The 20,931-nt window shown below is 44.6% G+C and overlaps 2 protein-coding genes across 2 annotated transcripts; both read right to left on the bottom strand.

Moving 5' to 3' along the window:
* Positions 1-176: 176 nt before the first annotated feature.
* Positions 177-1,388, bottom strand: LOC116620728 (cytochrome P450 1A1). The gene has a single exon (XM_048726203.1). It carries the CDS (start codon positions 1,386-1,388, stop codon positions 177-179), a length of 1,212 nt encoding a protein of 403 aa, XP_048582160.1.
* Positions 236-20,609, bottom strand: LOC116620716 (rasGAP-activating-like protein 1). The gene is given in 18 exon segments (XM_048726202.1): positions 236-5,490; positions 6,113-6,250; positions 7,985-8,057; positions 8,059-8,152; positions 8,755-8,866; positions 8,868-8,903; positions 9,226-9,330; positions 9,644-9,722; positions 9,724-9,831; positions 10,322-10,428; positions 11,185-11,458; positions 12,215-12,306; positions 13,028-13,156; positions 13,752-13,914; positions 15,163-15,339; positions 18,183-18,356; positions 19,984-20,040; positions 20,167-20,609. Coding segments are annotated over 18 exon segments (2,202 nt in total). The 5' UTR covers positions 20,241-20,609; the 3' UTR covers positions 236-5,280.
* Positions 20,610-20,931: the final 322 nt, after the last annotated feature.

Genomic DNA, 20,931 nt, shown 5'->3' with positions numbered 1-20,931 from the left:
TTCTTTTCCACACTATTTTATAATAAGACAAAAAAGGAGGCTGACAGGCAGTCAAGCCCTTTCCCTGGAAACCCATTTTAACTCATGATTTGTGATGTTTTGGCCGTAAGAGAGAATTGTGTCTCGATTTCGATTAAGATAAATTTTATTAAATGATAAAAATGCTGACTTTTGTCTCAATGTCGTTTATCAAAATTCTTTATTCGCTTTTGCAAATTAATTTTGTATCTTTTTGGTCGTAGAGTGAGTGCGTATTTTCCTTCCAAATTGCTTTTCATACTTTCATCTTCAAGTTCCATCGAATAATTCTGCAACATTCCACCAACGAGAAAAAACAGAACACTCCTTGAAAGCGTATCTCCTAAACATCGCCTGTGTCCGGCCGAGAAGGCGGGGAATGAAGGACATCTAATCTGTGTTTTTCCATTGACGTCCTCAGTGAGAAAGCGTTTTGGGTTGAATAACTCTGGATTTTTGTAGACTTTTGGGTCATAGGCACAAGACCATAGGTTCAATAGCACAGTGGTGTCTTTCGGAATGTTTATTCCACAGATTGTAGTTTCCCTAACCGTTCTCCGCGGTAGCCCGAATGGCATAATACAGCTAGTACGTAAAGTTTCCGAAATGAAAGCATCAAGAAGAGGGTATCTCGGTTTGTCGTTAAGTGACAGTTTTTCCTGGCCGAGCTGGTCCAAATTGTCTTGTAGCTCCATCTGGAGAGGAAGACTCTCGGCAAGACGGGCTATGCACCAAAGCAATGCGGTGGAGATTTTCTCGTAAGCACTAAATGTTATATCGGTCAATAACGAAACAATCATTTCCTCATCAAGCTCCAAACCGTCACCTGTAGTTAACCCGGCGAAGGAATACTGTTTTTCTGGAATGGTGTCCTTCAATTGCCGCAAGCGCAGCGCTAAACTTGTCCGATAGTCGCTTGTTTGTAGCATGGAAGACTTGTGGACGTTGTACACTTTGGTGACGAATTCTCTAAGTCTAGTTACGTCAGTTACTGTTTTGTCGATTTGATTTTTGTTGATGGAGCGCATAAATCCAACATAATCCATACAACTGCCAACAAATGCGATGTCGATGAATGACAGCGATTCCTTTAAGACTGCGCGCGCCTCGTGAAAGAAGCACCGTGAGATTGTATTGCCAAACGCGTGGCCCATAACGAAATCGGAAATACACTCCAACGCGGGACCACGAGGATCTAGGGAAGTACGGTTCTGCGAAAACGACTCGAACTTCCCCAGCAATGAATTCAACGCATTTGATGTTCTCAGATTTAGCGTTTCCACATCGTTTAGAAGTGCTCGCATTGACATTTCCACAGCGCACTTGTTGCTTACGAAATGCGGTGAAAAGTCCCGGAATATCAATGACATTTTTGTTTTGTCCCAAAGTCCAAAAGAAAAGAGCGAAGGGCGGCCTGAAAAGTCGCTTCCTTTATGAAAAAGCGCCTCTTTTACGGCCGCAGCCGAGTTTATAACTACGACATTTTGAGAGCCAAGCCGAACATAGTACACATTTCCGTACACTTTCGCGAATTCCGTCAGCTTCTTGTGCGGCTGTGAAAACCATCGAATTAAATACATGCATCCAATAACGGGCAAACGCCAAGGGCCAGGGATGCCAAACGAACAACGGCCATTCTTATGCACGGCTAACAAGAAAACCGAAAAAACAATAAGCACTATAACTGCCAATGTGAGCATGTTAGGAAAAGGGACACATCATAAGACTGCGTCATGTAAACACGCACGTCAGCTCATCTCCGGCTGCTGTTTTTCACCTGTTTGTCAGTTAATATTTTGCCATCCATCTCGAGGTGTGCAAGGGTCTTGTTTTTTCCTATGCGCTAGTAGGTGGTTGTATAACAGCGTAAACTCACGTTTGATGGTATAGGTAATGATCGCTTGTGAGGAAACTGCCTCATGAACTTGTTTTCATTCAGCTCTAAAGGGCGGTACGGTTCAGTGGATATTGCTATCCCTCCGCATCATCTAAATGCACTGTTATGCATTGTTAGTCGTGTTTTGTTTGACCTTGAAAGTGTTTTTCTGCATACACACTTTTCTTATAAGAACCTTTTTATAAGAACGTACAGGCCTGAGATTCCAACAAGTGTTATGCGTCCAAGCTACAGACAAATTCTATTCGCAATAACGTTATAAATGTAACTGCTATTTATAATTTATGTAACGCTCTTTTAATTGGGTATTATCTTTTTATTATCACTGAAAACACTAACCATAATTTTTACCTTCAAATGATCCAAGAATAAGGTCGGCCCAGCTTCCGAAAATTAGACGTTCTTATGAAAAAGAGATTGTTTCCCCTCTTGATAAACTGATGATGATCACCCTTCGATATAAATAGCGAGCCATATGTTGTGTCTCGGAGAATTTAAGTGTTTATTTGGCTCAGGGCTTATTGTTTCCCTCATTTTTCGTACTTGTTTACCGCGTACGTTAATAGATAGTGTGTCCGCGAGCCTGTCGTAATAGAGAAGATTAAACAATAAATACGCTCTAGAGCTATACACTAAGAAATGTATCCTTGCCATGTGTTTTTGTTTGAAGATAAGAGGAAGGATGCCATAGAACAAATTAAATGCGCTATGAATAACTTCAACCGGCAGTTCTGTTCCGGGGTATGATTTTTCCACTTGTTAACGCATGGCGGGCAAACATCTCAGTTGTAAACAAGTCGATCCAAGGTCGTCGAGGCGACACGCTAAAAAAAGCACCAATCCCAAACAGTCAATTATCAATTTCAGTTTCGTGTCATGAGCCCGTTTAATGAAAAAGGTCACGTCCTATAAGTTACCGGGTCACATTGCGAACTGTGCATACTCGTTTCCAAGGTCATTAGGGACAGGACCCGGGGCTAGGGGGGGGGGGGGGGGGGGTTATTGGGAGAGGATGGCGTTACTTAGATGTTAGATCCGGACTGGTTTATGTTTATATTTATAGCGTTTTGGAGTTGGGTATGTATTTATAGGACGTTTGAAGGCTTAGATCACGACAGTTTGGGCTTTTCATTCTATTTTTATGCTAAAGGTTTATTCTATTTGGCCCTTAGTATTATTAATAAACACTTAATCCTAATACTTATTATTGGTATTATGTTGCCCCATCTAGCCAACCAGAATACAATTTGTTACTACTCTATTTTGGCCACATCAGGGATCAATCTCTTATAGTTGACTACTTTTTATGGTCAGAAAGATGGCCACTTATTGCAAAGAAAGTTGATGAAAAAATCTCATATCGTTTAATATGTGACCACATAACAAACATTAACGTCTAAAAATCAAGAAATTCTAGAACTAAAAATTACTATGAGACTGCTCACAACTCGATTTTTATCCCGCTTTACTAGGCTGGAAATCCTTCTCTTTTTCATGACCGCTTTTCATTGATGTTACTGCCACAACATACGCCATTCAGCCTGCCTGTCTGCCACAACATACGCCATTCAGCCTGCCTACCACAACATACGCCATTCAGCCTGCCTCTGCCACAACATACGCCATTCAGCCTGCCTCCCTGCCACAACATACGCCATTCAGCCTGCCTCCCTGCCACAACATACGCCATTCAGCCTGCCTCTCTGGCACAACATACGCCATTCAATCTGCCTCCCTGCCACAACATACGCCATTCAATCTGCCTACCACAACATACGCCATTCAGCCTGCCTACCACAACATACGCCATTCAGCCTGCCTCTGCCACAACATACGCCATTCAGCCTGCCTACCACAACATACGCCATTCAGCCTGCCTCCCTGCCACAACATACGCCATTCAGCCTGCCTACCACAACATACGCCATTCAGCCTGCCTCCCTGCCACAACATACGCCATTCAGCCTGCCTCTCTGGCACAACATACGCCATTCAGCCTGCCTCCCTGCCACAACATACGCCATTCAATCTGCCTACCACAACATACGCCATTCAGCCTGCCTCTCTGCCACAACATACGCCATTCAGCCTGCCTCTGCCACAACATACACCATTCAGCCTGCCTCTCTGCCACAACATACGCCATTCAGCCTGCCTCTCTGCCACAACATACGCCATTCAGCCTGCCTACCACAACATACGCCATTCAGCCTGCCTCTCTGCCACAACATACGCCATTCAGCCTGCCTCTCTGCCACAACATACACCATTCAGCCTGCCTTCTCTGCCACAACATACACCATTCAGCCTGCCTCTCTGACACAACATACGACATTCAGCTTGCCTGCCACAACATACGCCATTCAGCATGCCTCTCTGCCACAACATACGCCACTCAGCCTGCCTCTCTGCCACAACATACACCATTCAGCCTGCCTCTCTGACACAACATACGACATTCAGCTTGCCTGCCACAACATACGCCATTCAGCATGCCTCTCTGCCACAACATACGCCATTCAGCCTGCCTCTCTGCCACAACATACGCCATTCAGCATGCCTCTCTGCCACAACATACGACATTCAGCTTGCCTGCCACAACATACGCCATTCAGCCTGCCTCTCTGCCACAACATACGCCATTCAGCCTGCCTGCCACAACATACGCCATTTAGCCTGCCTCCCTGCCACAACATACGCCATTCAGCCTGCCTCTCCGCCACAACATACTCCATTCAGCCTGCCTCTGCCACAAAATACGCCATTCAGCCTGCCTCTCTGCCACAACATACGCCATTCAGCCTGTCTCTCTGACACAACATACGACATTCAGCTTGCCTGCCACAACATACGCCATTCAGCCTGCCTCTCTGGCACAACATACGCCATTCAGCCTGCCTCTCTGCCACAACATACGCCATTCAGCCTGCCTCTCTGGCACAACATACGACATTCAGCCTGCCTCCCTGCCACAACATACGACATTCAGCCTGCCTGCCACAACATACGCCATTCAGCCTGCCTCTCTGCCACAACATACGCCATTCAGCCTGCCTCTCTGCCACAACATACGCCATTCAGCCTGCCTCACTGCCACAACATACGACATTCAGCCTGCCTCTCTGCCACAACATACGCCATTCAGCCTGCCTCCCTGCCACAACATACGACATTCAGCATGCCTCTGTGCCACAACATACGACATTCAGCCTGCCTCCCTGCCACAACATACGACATTCAGCATGCCTCCCTGCCACAACATACGACATTCAGCCTGCCTCCCTGCCACAACATGCGACATTCAGCCTGCCTCCCTGCCACAACATACGACATTCAGCCTGCCTTTCTGCCACAACATACGACATTCAGCCTGCCTCCCTGCCACAACATACGCCATTCAGCCTGCCTGCCTGTAAGCTGTGTATAGTTATGAGCTTACCGACGCGTTCGGTTTCTTTGCAGCAGGACCATTTCTTGCCATGGTATATCCCTGAATGGTACAGAGCAAGAACACGTGGATTGGAAATGATCGTCTTTCTGATGGCTGACATCCACTGGTTCATATCGTTGACATCCTAAAAAAAACGTCAGCGGAGTAAGTCAAAACATTCTGCATATCAGGAGCAGTTTGAAGGTTTGTCTCGTAACCCAAGGGGAATGAGGTGTCGTGTCTGGGTCGTGGCTAGCACAGGGAAAGGGGCAGCTACTCGCAGTTGCTCTTTCGGGGCATCATTAAATTTTTGGGAAGAAGTTTGGTTGTACATAATTGGAAAGACTTGTTGGATGTCTACTGAGGCTGGGTGAGATGTTTCACATCCTGGAAAGTTTAATTAATATTTTTCTGTTGGAAACCGAGTTTAATGATCTGTTGTTTGGATATCAAAAAATCTTAAATTAAGGTTTGTCAGCTGAACATCAAGGATGGTATGAAGAGTTGTATAACAGAATCTGGACATTCATGATAAAGTTTGAGAGCTATTGCCTAGGAATTCAGGAGGTTGGAAATGTTCTCTAAAGGTTCATCAAAGGAAACATTTAAGATTTGCCAGATTTAAACCAACACTTGCAGAACTATTAACTTGGGTTCTAAAACGCTGCCAGCATGAGAGCAATAAATAATGAACACCACCTAAATATAAACAATAGCAACAACAGGCAAAATAACAGAACAATGCCTTTGTAGACTGATTACCTTACCTGACAAGAAAGATACAGGGTCTGCAATGCGCCTTCGTATTCCTCACTTATAACTTGGAACGTGTTGCTCTTCTGGAACCTTCCATCTGCTACTCTTTCCACGCCAACAATCTTATGTGTCGGAAGGAACTGGCGAGTCTAAGCATCCAAATATTCGAATGACATTAGAATCTGGTAGGATAAATATTATTTACCAATATCTTTTGTATGTTTTACATCTTCGAATTTTCACCAGTTTTGCTTGAGAAAATACTTTTAGAGATGCAAAAAGCATCACAAGAGAAACACTGAAAGCCTAAGCAAACACGTCTGCGGACGTCGCAGATGGACAACAAACGTAAGCTCGACGTTTTCCTTCTTTGTAAAGTTTTGCTCCAGCAGAATAAAAGAAGGCTCAAGCACATGGTTTCGCTAACCCTAACCCAGTTGTACTAACCCTGACCCCGTTACGCTAACCCTAACCCAGTTGTACTAACCCTGACCCCGTTAGCTAACCCTGACCCAGTTGTACTAACCCTGACCCCGTTAGCTAACCCTAACCCAGTTGTACTAACCCTGACCCCGTTAGCTAACCCTGACCCAGTTGTACTAACCCTGACCCTGTTACGCTAACCCTAACCCCTTTACGCTAGCCCTAACCCCGTTAGCTAACCCTAACCCAGTTGTACTAACCCTAACCCAGTTGTACTAACCCTGACCCTGTTACGCTAACCCTAACCCCTTTACGCTAGCCGTAACCCGGTTACGCTAGCCCTAACCCCGTTACGCTAACCCTAGCCCTGTTGTACTAACCTTAACCCCGTTACGCTAGCCCTGTTGTACTAACCCTAACCCTGTTACGCTAACCCTTAATCTGTTACGCTAACCCTGACCTCGTTACGCTAACCCTCTACCCGTTACGCTAACCCTGACCCCGTTACTCTAACCCTAACCCCGTTGTACTTACCCTAACCCCGTTACGCTAGCCCTAACACTGCTACGCTAACCCTAACCCAGTTGTACTAGCCCTGCCCCGTTACGCTAACCCTAATCCAGGTACGCTTACCCTAACCTAGTTGTACTAACCCTGACCCCGTTACGCTAACCCTAATCCAGTTACGCTTACCCTAATCCAGTTACGCTAACCCTAACCCCGTTGTACTAACCCTAACCCCGTTACGCTAACCCTAACCCCGTTACGCTAGCCCTTACCCCGTTGTACTAACCCTAACCCAGTTGTACTAACCCTAACCCCGTTACGCTAACCCTAACCCCGTTGCGCTAACCCTAACACCGTTACGCTAACCCTAACCCCGTTACGCTAGCCCTTACCCCGTTGTACTAACCCTAACCCAGTTGTACTAACCCTAACCCCGTTACGCTAACCCTAACCCCGTTACGCTATTCCTAACCCCGTTGCGCTAACCCTAACCCCGTTACGCTAGCCCTAATCCAGGTACGCTAACCCTAACCCAGTTGTACTAACCCTGGCCCAGTTACGCTAGCCCTAATCCAGGTACGCTAGCCCTAAGCCCTTTAAGCTAACCCTAACCCCGTTAAACTAACCCTAACCCCGTTGTACTTACTAACCCTGGTCCTAGTCCGTTCTCGGATTTCGTAGAAACCTAACAGTGATTGGTCTGCGTCGTGTTGCACATATAGTTTGCATGGAGGTTTTCTCCACGTGGACAAAGTTTGGGTTGAAACTAAAATTCTTTCAAAACATAAAGCGGACGTGCCAGAAAATCAAGATTCATATGTATTCTTCAGGGTAGCATCTTACTCTCCTCGAATGACGGATGACTGAGTAAGCCATGGCCCACGTGAAACTCGTGAGATACGGCGATATAGGAGACCCTAGGCCCGTAGGAGGCCCACAATATGGATGCTCACCTCGGCATCCGGAGCATGGCTGTACAGGAAATTATCCATGGTTAACCAGCAGTAACGTTTCTTAAATTTGAACGATTCTGAGCGCTCCAAAACGACATTTTTTTAAGTAGCCTTCCTTGATCACAGCAGAGATATCGAACACGGTGCGTCGAGCGCTGATGTCGGGAACTAGTAAGAAGAAAATCATATTGTATTATATCATTGATGGGAGTATAGAATTCTTGACACTTAAATCTTGACTATTTGGAGGTTTTTTTGCGGGAGGCGGCGAAAGCGAGAGCAAGAAACAAAAAAAAAAAAAAAACATGTGCGTCATAAACGCGCACCAGGAAAGCAAAATATTAAATAATTAGATAGATTATTAACACCCTTTTAAAGAAAACAGTTACATAGGCCCCAACGGCGTCCGTATTAACGGGGTTCCACTGTATAAAGATAGTTGCATGGGCCCCAAGTGTGTTCTTAAAAATGGGGTTCCAATTTATAAAGATAGTTGCATGGCCCGCATAGGTGTCCCTATTAAAGAGGGTTTCACAGTAAACGTAGCGAGAATGTTTTCGAGTAAAAATGATTCTACTTATCGACTTTTCTGTGGTAGAAGGCATGTCATTGTGGTACATAAATCATCAGCATATAGATTATATTTTTTTTTAAATACCTAAATTCCTTATCTCCGATAAACACACTTGAGAGACTGTAAGCAAGCTATGATGAATTGTTGTCTCCTATAACTGGCCACATGTCAATAACCGGGAATACATGACTCTTACTATCTGAGTCTTCTATGTCCATGACTCGATCCAGGAAGTCGCGAACTTGATCGGCGTAGTCGGTGATACAGCTGGCCAGCGGTCCCATCCACCTCTCCTTGGAGGACGAGTTGGTTGATCGGTTCGAGGTTACCGATCTTTTGCACGATCTAAAGAGAGACGGAAAACATCAAACAGGGTCCTGAAGACAACGTTGGAAGCACATTTATTTCTTTATTTTAGGCCTGAAAAACGAGATTTGGTTTAACGAGAATAATTGCATGGTTTTTTGTTCGGATCATGGTCCTGGTTTGGATGAAAAAGTAGCCGAGGTTTGGGTTGTGGGTAACGGGATTTTAGCTACAGCCCTCCATCCCAGATTGCATAGCCCAAAAGTGATCCCGTATCCCGAGCCGTGTCCTGCATCCCAAGGAAACAGAGCAAAGTAAAAGATTTAGTGTAAACATTCCTTTGAGCAGTTATCGCGTTCACCTTATCCGCGTGGTCACTTCTTTAGCTAAAGAGCTTGGGTCCGAGTATCGCGGGCGCGTAAAACCGCAAGAAAAGAAAGCCACTGATTGCGAGATACTTTTGGTCCTGAAAAAGGAAAAACGCACAATTATGATTTATGGTGGTTCCTCATTTTTCGGGTGACCCAAGAATTTAAGCTTGAAGCCTGTTTAGCAGAATACTAAAACTATTAGTATATCTATTACAAGTAGTAACCATCACACAGCTCACAACGTTTTGAACAGTTGTGAACACAATAAGCTCAACACCTCGCACCAGTTCTACGCAAACAAATGCGCGCACAGGAAGCACGAAGCTGAAACAGCTAACACGAGCATAGGAAACCCAGCATCTTGCATCCAGATCTACGCAAACAAATTTGCACACAGGAAGCCCTCACCTCGCAACCTGGTGCATCACCAAAGCGCTCATGAACTCTCTTGGCCAGGTTTCGAAACACTATTCGCATGTACACGGATCGCTTCTACGGAGTTGAGGATAGCGTTCATGATTGTGTCTATGTAGCCGCGTAAGATGCCTTCGCTGCGCGCGATGAAGTCCTCGCCATCCTGACGGAGGCTCAATCGTCTAGCGGAACAGGGAGACGGCAGGGATCAATGCAAATAAGTATTTGGGGATACCCAACGGCGTAGCCAGGAGGGTGGCCTAGGGACCCCCCCTCCAAAAAAACACACACCCTTTTCTGATCCAATAAAGCTATTACGTCTTAGTCGATACGTCTCATTTGAAAACGAATGTTCTTGAGAAATCACCCTCCCTGGCTACGCCCTTAGCATAATACTGATGTTACATGAAAGAGGGGGAGTATTAACGTTTAGGACGTGAAGAGGGACTTTAAAGCGAAACTGAGCCTCGATAAGAGATACCAAAGATAAAAAGTGTAGGGAGAAAGACCACCGAGGAATTTAAAAAAGGAGAAGATGGGGGGTTAGCGCCATACAAAAAGGCAACGCTGATAAAAAAATAAAGAAGAGACTTAGCGTGAGAAGAATGAGGTTCATGGAGTAAAAAAAACAAAAAAAAAAAAACAAGAAAACCTTTAGCGAGGGAGGTTTACCTCGTCCTCACTGGTCTCGCTGGATCCAGCTCAACTTGTTTGTGCTTATCGAAAATGTTATCGATCGTCGGCTTGAGGATATCCAGCAAGTATGGCATTCCAACAGTCTAGTAGAAAATAAAAATCAGTCACAGCTACACCTAGAGTTTAATCCCGATAACTCGAGGATAACTCGAATTTGAATAACTCGAGCTCAAATAACTCGAATATCTTGAGCACGGATGACCCGAACTCGGTGACTAAAACTCGGATAACTCGAAATCGGGGGACTCGAACTCGGGTGACTTCAACTCGGATAACTCGAAATCGGGGGACTCGAACTCGGGTGACTTCAACTCTACGCATTATTTCTACCTCTCGTGTCTTGGAGGGTTCGGGTTTCTGCTTTTTTTTGTAATCATCAACATCATCATCATTATCATCATGATATTATCATCATTATCACCATCATGATCATCATCATCATCATTATATTATCCCCATTGTCATGAGCAACAATCGAGCGTCAGCAATATTACTTTTTTCGTCGTTATTGTCGTTATTGTCAAATGACAAAAGCCCAAGAATTCCCTCTAAAAAGTGTCGTTAAAGTGGCTATATAAAAGACAGATTATTTTGGGTAAATGAGAACAAACCACATTCTGTATCGAAGACGTGACAAGGTAAGAGAGGCTGAACAAGTATATCTTTTTCATCTTAAATAAGCTTGTAACCATTCACCTTCTTCAGTCTGCACTGAAGAAGTCTTATTAAAGACGAAAGTTTGGCAGAGTTGAATTTCAGTTTTTGGTGTATTGTTTTTCATCTTACGTTATCCTTACGTAACGTTATCGTTTACTAGCCTATTGTACGAAATCTCAGGCAATCTTACTTGTCTTTTTTATCTCTCGGTATGTCACAAGATCCATAAATGGCAACAGCAGGTCCTGACCAATGAAAAGCTTGACAAGTTGTCGCATGACAGACCCGTGGTCGAGCGTGTTGAGATCGTCCATGACGGTCAGTATATCGGGGTCTGAGTGAACCGGTAGAGTCAAAGGCTGCATTATCATCTCTACGAGTGGTGCATAGGACTGGGAGTGCAGTACTCGCTCCCCCATCATCGCGATTTTCAGCCTGATACTTCCCAGCTCTCCCCTGCAGGTTTAAGCCCTTCTTAAGTTATCGAATGTCCACAGGGCCTAGCAGAGGGTAGGGCACTGGGGGTACGTCCCCCCCCCCGATATTTTAAAAATATATAAGGAAATGACCAGTAGGGGCGTGGCAGTGCCCCCAAATATTTTCCTAATTTTTCTGTATTGTGACCTATAAACTACACACCACGCCAAAGAAAGCTCAATCTTCAAGTTATTTTCGGTCATACACGCGTCTGCGTTCAGAAGCCGCCAAAACATAGAGCGATAGTTTTCCAGCGCTATTTAATATTAAAATTCTGTATAGAATTGACAATGATTTGTTCCAATCAAAATGTTGAGAAAATAACAGTTCTATGCTGGCAAAAGATAACGAAATAATTTGTAGTTTTAACATTGACACTACACCTTGGGGTGAAGGTAAAGGTAAGGTTTAGGGTCATATCAATAGGATAGAAAAAAAGGTAAGGTTTAATTTACCAGTAAGGGAAAAGCAAAAGATAAGAGTTATATCATAGGATAAAGTTAAAGGTAGGGGGTTAAACAAAAGGTTTAGGGAGAGGGTAAAAGTAAGGCTAATTCACCGAGCAAGCGTAGTGTAATGGTAAAGTTAAGGTTAAGAGTAAAAAAAGGTGAGGTAAGAGTTAAGTTACAGATTAGGGAAAAAGGAAAAATAAAGGTGAGCAAAGCTTAGTTAGGAATAAAAGTAAAACTGGGGAGAAGGGTGGGTTGAGGGGTTGGGGGGTTGAGTTTAACTTACATCTTACGGTGTCGTTGTTTTGGTAGGGGGTAAAGCTTGTACCAGACGTCCTTCGACTCCTGGAGCACATGCTTTAAAAGTACCACTATCTCCTGAAGACAGCAAAATTATCCCAAAGATAAGTTATAAGAAACCCCTGAAGCACATGCTTTGAAAGTACCACTATCGCCTGAAAACAGCAAAATTATCCCAAAGATAAGTTATAAGAAACCCCTAAAGCACATGCTTTGAAAGTACCACTATCGCCTGAAGACAGCAAAATTGTCCCAAAGATAAGTTATAAGGAACCCCTGAAGCACATGCTTTGAAAGTACCATATCGCCTGAAAACAGCAAAATTATCCCAAAGATAAGTTATAAGAAACCCCTAAAGCACATGCTTTTAAAGTACCACTATCGCCTGAAAACAGCAAAATTATCCCAAAGATAAGTTATAAGAAACCCCTGGAGTAATAAGAGCTTTAAGGGAACGCTCCTCATTGGCTCTATATAATTGATTATCGTTTATGATTAACGCAAGAACAGCCAGCTTCCAGGGAGAAATCAGATATTAATTTTTTCCTCTGATGCTCCATCTTTATGGACCAAACTACCAGATCATGTTCGCGGGTGTGATAATATAAGCATGTTTAAATCTCGTTTTAAACACCACTTGTTTAAAAAGGCTACCTTCTTTAAATAGGGAGAACATAACGTTTTACGGTGTTTAACTTGTTTGCTTTTTATTTTATGTGGAAACTAGCCCTTATCGTCCCTTCAGATGGAGTGTTATACTTCATTCACCTCTCCCCCTTTCCTACCCCCCGGTGTGTACCTCGCCCATAGACTGTATAGCGTCTACTCTATCCAGCACTTCTGCTACGAGATTCAGGTCTGTCAGGGGGGACTTGCTTTCGAATTCCACGGCATTCTGGGTCTGTGAATAATGGCGTGGACAGCCGTCCTGAAACGCGATCATGCAAGCATCCGTAGATTGAGAATGCGAAGAAAATTACATTTTCTGGACTTTTCTAGGGAAAGGGTTTTTTACGAATGGGAATTAAAAAAAAAAAAAAAACGACTCAAGCAATAGAGACTTGGTGGAAACGTAAGCTATAAAAAACGCACCCCCAGAAACCCCGCCCTATCCCAAAACTGCCTACGGGCCATGGGACCTTTTTTAAATATTTGCACCAGGGGCGCGAATACAGGAATTCCAAAAAAGGGAGGGGGGGTGTGCGAATCAAGGGTTTCAATAAAGAAGGGCCGAATTTATTGTTCCTCCGATGGATTTCCTTATATTTCTTGTTATTCTTAGCCCAAATATATGACAATAGGGCGGCCCACCCCTTGATCCGCCCTTGCACATTACTAACGTCGGAGATTAATATCCAATGTTAGAGCTTCCTATCGGCTCTGTAAACTTTAAAGGGAATTAGTACGTATTTGTGCGCAACCCAAGCCAGAACACGATTCAGGGGAAATCTTAGGCGAGAGTTCGCAGAACATTGCAAACCTCATCAACCAGCATTGCGATGGGGACGGTTGGGTCCACGTACCATGGTCTCTTCCATGTCCTCAGTGAGCGGAATGTAATGTTGCGGTAGATCATTGCTGACGTAGGCAGATACTTTACGCCCTGACCCATTACTATTTTTATCGGTGAGAATGAGGCGTACAAACGGTCCATCGGGGTCTTTATACGATCGCTCAGTCAGGTCCCTAACAACCGAAATGCTGTCAATAGATAGTGGCGGATTCAGGGGTATATTCGTGCGGGTTCAATCAGTCAATAAAATCATCCTTTTAAAGAAAATGATGGCTTGATTTCATATAGTTTCCTGGTATCCGTGAGTACAGGGTCTGGATAGGTTTAACTGACTACCGACAAAATATGAAAATAACTAGTAACTAGCGATAAAAAAATATTTGGCGACTACCGACATTTTATTATTTCCGGTATTTGTACTATTTACTTCTATCGTCAATCAACTTAAATTCGGCCAGTTCAAAATCTGTACTATGTATTTTCTGTTGCATCAACTTTTAATCCATAACTAATTTATTATCATAAGTTTTTTTAAAAACTTAATTAATTAATTAAAATTACTAATCAGCCCTAAATAATGTTTATTCTTGTTTATACGTGAAATCTAGTGCAAAAGCGAATACTAGCTTAGATTCACCAACTACCGACAAAGACCGAGAATTCTTACCGACTATCGACATGCAGACCCCCCCCCCCCATCCAGACTCTGTGAGTACACAGAGCTATAGTGACAACGAGACAATTATGTAGCAATATACGCGTGCACAAAAGGACCTAGCGACATAAGACAGTAACATAAAACTATATGTATTTTTTTGATAAGTTGTATATTAAAAAAAAGGAAAAACAAGAAGACCATGCAGGCTCGAATGTTGACATGACACATACTGTATACTACACATAGATAGGAACGAACGAACGATTGCTATCAATCTTACTTGGTTTCCAGAACTTTGACCTTTAGCTTCTTGACGTCATCTTAAAAATACAAACTTTGATCAATACACAACAATTTCCTAAGGCTGCACTGGGAAATCCTGTAAGTTACTGAGCAACATTGCCTCGTGGCTATCACAGATATGACATGCCCCTTTTATGTCCAAAAAGCATCCCAGAACCAATATCTCCACCCCCTCCCAACACCCCTTCCCCCCACCCTTTCTCTGCGGGACAAGGCCTCCATTTCCATCGGCCAATAGCAGCAAAGTAACTACGTGGTCGGCCTTCTGAAGTTCACTTCCAAATACAGGATTTGTGGTTACGAAAAGAGAGTGGCGGAGAGCTATTATCTCGTCTGAAAAAATCTACACAGTTTCAGGCTTTCTGACTGGGCTTCCTGTAGTGGGTAGAAACGTTCCCAGGTTCATTACGAGCACAGGAAACCCGAGAAGACACCAGGCACTAGGCTGCATTCCATTTACGGTATTTGTTGGTTGCTGGAACATACCATCTCATAAAGAGTGGTCTCTAGTCGAAGTTCTCCCTGGATATCCGTGCCGTTGTAGACGGGTGAGAGAAGAAACCACTTTTCAATTCCTCGCGTGCTCAGACTCAGAACTTCCCTGTTCAATGTTATTTTTCCGATTCTATCGTCGCCTCTATAAAAAAAAAGAAACAGATAAATGGGAGATTATACTAGCGACATATATTGAGCACGTGTCTCTTGCGAAATCGCAGGGCTGCATTGGGGGGGGGGGGGGGGGGGGGGAGCAAACAACAATATGACGTGAAAGGAAGTCTAGGATATGGTGTCCGCTTTAAATCAGTCGTGGGGAAAGGAGGTGTGCGCACCCACTCCTATACAATCAGTGAATTGGTTGATTAAATGATTTCTATATCAGTTATGATATACTCAATATGCAAATTTTCTAAGTATAAACATATTACCCCCCCCCCCCTTCTATTCAATGTTGCGCACCAAGGTAACATTGAAAGAGAGTGGACGGGGCCCTAAGGCAAAGAGGGGGCTTTGGGTGGTGTTTTGAATGAACTATGACGTGAAAACATGGAGAGTGCTTTCCCTAATGGTGCTGGGATTGCCATTAGTACTAAGCACGGCACATTCACCCGTGTCCACACATACCCTAGCGTGTCCACAAACACCTTAGCGTGTCTACACATACCCTAGCGTGTTCATACATACCCTAGCGTGTCCATACATACCTTAGCGTGTCCACACATACCCTAGCGCGTCCACACAAGCCCTAGCGTGTCCATACATACCTTAGCGTGTCCACACATACCTTAGCGTGTCCACACATACCTTAGCGTGTCCACACATACCTTAGCGTGTCCACACATACCTTAGCGTGTCCACACATACCTTAGCGTGTCCACACATACCTTAGCGTGTCCACACATACCTTAGCGTGTCCACACATACCTTAGCGTGTCCACACATACCCTAGCGTATCCACACAAACCCTAGCGTGTCCGTACATACCCTAGCGTGTCCATACATACCCTAGCGTGTCCACACAAACCCTAGCGTGTCCACACATACCCTAGCGTGTCCACACATACCCTAGCGTGTCCACACATACCCTAGCGTGTCCGTACATACCCTAGCGTGTCCACACATACCTTAGCGTGTCCACACATACCTTAGCGTGTCCACACATACCCTAGCGTGTCCACACATACCCTAGCGTGTCCACACATACCCTAGCGTATCCACACATACCATAGCGTGTCCATACAAACCCTAGCGTGTCCATACATACCCTAGCGTGTCCACACAAACCCTAGCGTGTCCACACATACCCTAGCGTGTCCACACATACCCTAGCGTGTCCACACATACCCTAGCGTGTCCGTACATACCCTAGCGTGTCCACACATACCCTAGCGTGTCCACACATACCCTAGCGTGTCCATACATACCTTAGCGTGTCCACACATACCTTAGCGTGTCCACACATACACTAGCGTGTCCACACATACCCTAGCGTGTCCACACATACCATAGCGTGTCCATACAAACCCTAGCGTGTCTTCACATACCCTAGCGTGTCCACACATACCCTAGCGTGTCCACATATACCATAGCGTGTCCATACAAACCCTAGCGTGTCTTCACATACCCTAGCGTGTCTACACATACCTAGTGTGTCCACACATACCTAGCGTGTCCACACATACCCTAGCGTGTCTACACATACCCTAGCGTGTCCACACATACCCTAGCGTGTCCGTACATACCCTAGCGTGTCTACACATACCCTAGCGTGTCTACACAATTGTTCATGTAGGCCGGGCGCGGTTCGCGTACACGACTCTTTGGGGCAATTGCTCATGTTGGCCGGGCGCGGTTCGCGTACACGACTTTTTGGAGCAATTGCTCATGTAGGCCGGGGGGGGGGGGGACTGGGGGGTTTCATAGAAACTAGCGTGTCCACACATACCATAGCGTGTCCATACATACCCTAGCGTGTCTACACATACCCTAGCGTGTCCACACAAGCCCTAGCGTGTCCATACATACCCTAGCGTGTCCATACATACCTTAGCGTGTCCACACATACCATAGCGTGTCCATACATACCCTAGCGTGTCTACACATACCCTAGCGTGTCCACACAAGCCCTAGCGTGTCCATACATACCTTAGCGTGTCCATACATACCTTAGCGTGTCCACACATACCATAGCGTGTCCATACATACCCTAGCGTGTCTACACATACCCTAGCGTGTCCATACAAACCCTAGCGTGTCCACACATACCCTAGCGTGTCCACACAAGCCCTAGCGTGTCCATACATACCTTAGCGTGTCCATACATACCTTAGCGTGTCCACACATACCTTAGCGTGTCCACACATACCCTAGCGTGTCCACACAAGCCCTAGCGTGTCCACACATACCCTAGCGTGTCTACAGATACCCTAGCGTGTCCACACATACCTAGCGTGTTCACACATACCCTAGCGTGTCTACACAAACCCTAGCGTGTCCACACATACCCTAGCGTGTCCGTACATACCTTAGCGTGTCCATACATACCTTAGCGTGTCCACACATACCTTAGCGTGTCCACACATACCCTAGCGTGTCCGTACATACCCTAGCGTGTCTACACATACCCTAGCGTGTCCACACATACCCTAGCGTGTCCGTACATACCCTAGCGTGTCTACAGATACCCTAGCGTGTCTACACATACCTTAGCGTGTCTACACATACCTTATCATGTCCACACATACCCTAGCGTGTCCACACATACCCTAGCGTGTCCACACATACCCTAGCTTGTCCACACATACCCTAGGGTGTCCACACACACCCTAGCGTGTTCACGCACACCTTAGCGTGTCCACACACACCTTAGCGTGTCCACACACACCTTAGCGTGTCCACACATACCTTAGCGTGTCCACACATACCTTAGCGTGTCCACACATACCCTAGCGTGTCCACACATACCCTAGCGTGTCCACATACCCTAGCGTGTCCACATTCCCTAGCGTGTCTACACACACCCAAGTGTGTGTCCATATATTTCCTAGCGTGTCTTCGTCGTAAACTGTGATAGAGAGGGTGTTGAACTTGCCAGGGATAAACATGTTGAACTCCTCGCCCCAGAATGGCTCTAACGTCTTCCACACAGTCGAGGTCCTGAAACAGCAAACCTCGTTATATATCAGGCCCGTACCCAGAATTTTTCTTGGGGAGGGGGGGGGGTTGCGGAATCCGAAAAAGAGGACCTGATTTTTCCGGAAAAGAGGGAGGGGAGGGGGGGGGATCTGACCACCTCCAAAAGAATAAAAAAGGGTTTTTTCTTATGCCTTTGCATTATCTCCACGGGACGTTTATTGTCAGATTTGGCTACATACCAGAGTGATCTAGCTTATGCTTTATAGTTTTGTCTACAAATAGCACGTCTGTTGAGAACCGAAAGTGGACTTTTGGCCGTTGTGGGTGCCGTTCACACCCCTTGCACCCCCACCCCCTGGATACGGGCTTGTATAGGCAGACAAAACTCGTTACATACAGGCAAGTAAAACTAGTTACATATAGGCAAGCAGAACTTGTTAAAAAACGGGAGAGTAAAACTTGTTACATACATTCTTTTTTATAAGAACCTTTTTTTAACAACGTCCAGCCTGTAAGAACACGCCGAGGCTCAGATATAATATTGTGTAGTTCCAGAAAATATCCATACCCCCCCCCCCCCCATTGAGGGGATTGGAAATTCCAGGGGGGTCAAACGCCAAGGAATTTCCAGAGGGGGGTAAAATGCCTTTTTTCCTTAACAGTTACTGTATTTATTTTTTTCCAGGGGGGTTGAAAATCCCGAGGGGTGGGGTCATACCTCCGACCCCCTCAATAGGTGGGGGAGGGGGGGGGGGGGTTTGGATATTTCCTGGAACTACACATTGCTTTTTTGGTCCTGATGAGATCTAAAATGCCAAATCAAATTGTGCTCATAATGACAACCTAATATATTATTGCTATTGATCATTTGTGTAATTCCATTACTATTATTTTATTGGGTATTATACTTTATATACACCATACATCGTTAAGAACATATTCAGCCTTAAAAAATCCCAAAAATAAGGACGGCTCAGCCCAAACTGAAAATTAGACGTTCTTTTATAAAAGAGTGTATAGGCAAGCAAAACTCTTCACACACAGACCGACAAAACTTTTTACACAAACCGCCAAAACTCGTTCCACAGACCTTCAAAACTTGTTACACAAACCGGCAGTTAGCGGAATAAGTTACTTTCGTACTCATAGAAATTGATTCGTATATATATCTGTAATTACACTTTTTGCTGTTTTATGCCATTCCTCTATGTTTGTTATTAATTGTAACGACAAAATAGTTTGCTTAAAACAAGAGTTTAAAAGGACATGAACGGAAGAATACACATTTATTTACAAAATGATAAAAAACCTAATCAAAATATGTTAGATACTGTGTATAATTATTTTGACTCACAAACGTTGAGCCGTTGAAGCGTATATAATCCGAAAATAGAGCAATGCTTATGCAATCATGATCGGTCGTATAGTCGTAAAGAATATATAATGATCAATTATTTAATCTGCATTCTTTTTGGTATATTCAAATACAAAACATGGCCTTAAAACCTTATCTTCTTCAGACATAAGCAAAAGATACAAGTAAAACATGACGCACGACCGTGGTTAGTATAGTTCCTTAAAACAGGTGTAATTTCCATGATTTGTATCGCCATTTTATGGATGTATTTGACTTTTGTGGGTCGCTTACCAGGCCACTAGCTCGTTATCTATCCTAACAGCGCAGTACGGGTCACTTTTCCCCGACCTAAAATAAAATATGACACAATAAAAGAAATTTATGAAAGTACAAAGGAACTATTTGATTTAAGTATAGGGCGCTAGATACACGTCGCTAGACATCGACTTATTTTAGGAGATTTAGTATACTCACATATCTTTGGCTGGTAGATTTTTCCCCTCTCGGATCCGAAGATAAATCTGTGCAATGTCCGCCATCATTATCATGCAATTAATCTTGGGTGTTTTTCAAGTCTTTAGACTTCTCTCTTACCCTTTTTTTACTCGAATACAATTTTTTGTCAGCGCTAAACCTTTTAAGGTTTAAAAATATCTGTTGGGGGCAACATTATCCAGCTTTTAAGTCGTCCTATGATGATATCTTTTACCCTCTTTCGCTTTTCCGTGTTTTGGACTTCAAGTGGAATGAGTAATTTGCATTTTTCTCGTTGAATTGTCGGTTTTTGATTAGAAAAGAGTAATTACGTGGGGGGGACTGGGTGGTTTGAGTGAAACCCCCCTGGGGGCCGCGGCGGGCCCCTCCGACCCCCCAACCCCATCTTAGGCTTGGGAGGCGCGGCGCGCCCCTCCGAGCCCCCCAGCCCCGTCTCATGCAGATGAGCGTTTTTCGGCCGTAAATTCAAAGCCGCTGGCGTGGCGTTTAAACCTGAGTTTTACTCACGTGGTGCTTGGATTGCTCCCAATCCCCCAGTTTGGTCGTGCTTGTTTTCAAGACCTCGGACTTCTCTCGGGATTTCTCTGCTAAAGCAGCGATAATAGGGCGATGAATACCGTCGTGTGTTCTTTTTATCGAACGCTCGATCACTGGCCACAGGTCTACGATTTTACGGCAGCCCTTGTTTGCCACAGAAGCCTCCTGTTTCCGAAATACAGTTTCAGAGAGGCGGTCGAACTCTTT

This window comes from Nematostella vectensis, chromosome 4 (assembly GCF_932526225.1).
Source record: "Nematostella vectensis chromosome 4, jaNemVect1.1, whole genome shotgun sequence".
In the NCBI taxonomy this organism is placed as follows: Eukaryota; Metazoa; Cnidaria; class Anthozoa; order Actiniaria; family Edwardsiidae; genus Nematostella; species Nematostella vectensis.
Note: the sequence above shows the minus strand (reverse complement) of the source record. Positions and strands in the feature narration are given on the sequence as shown.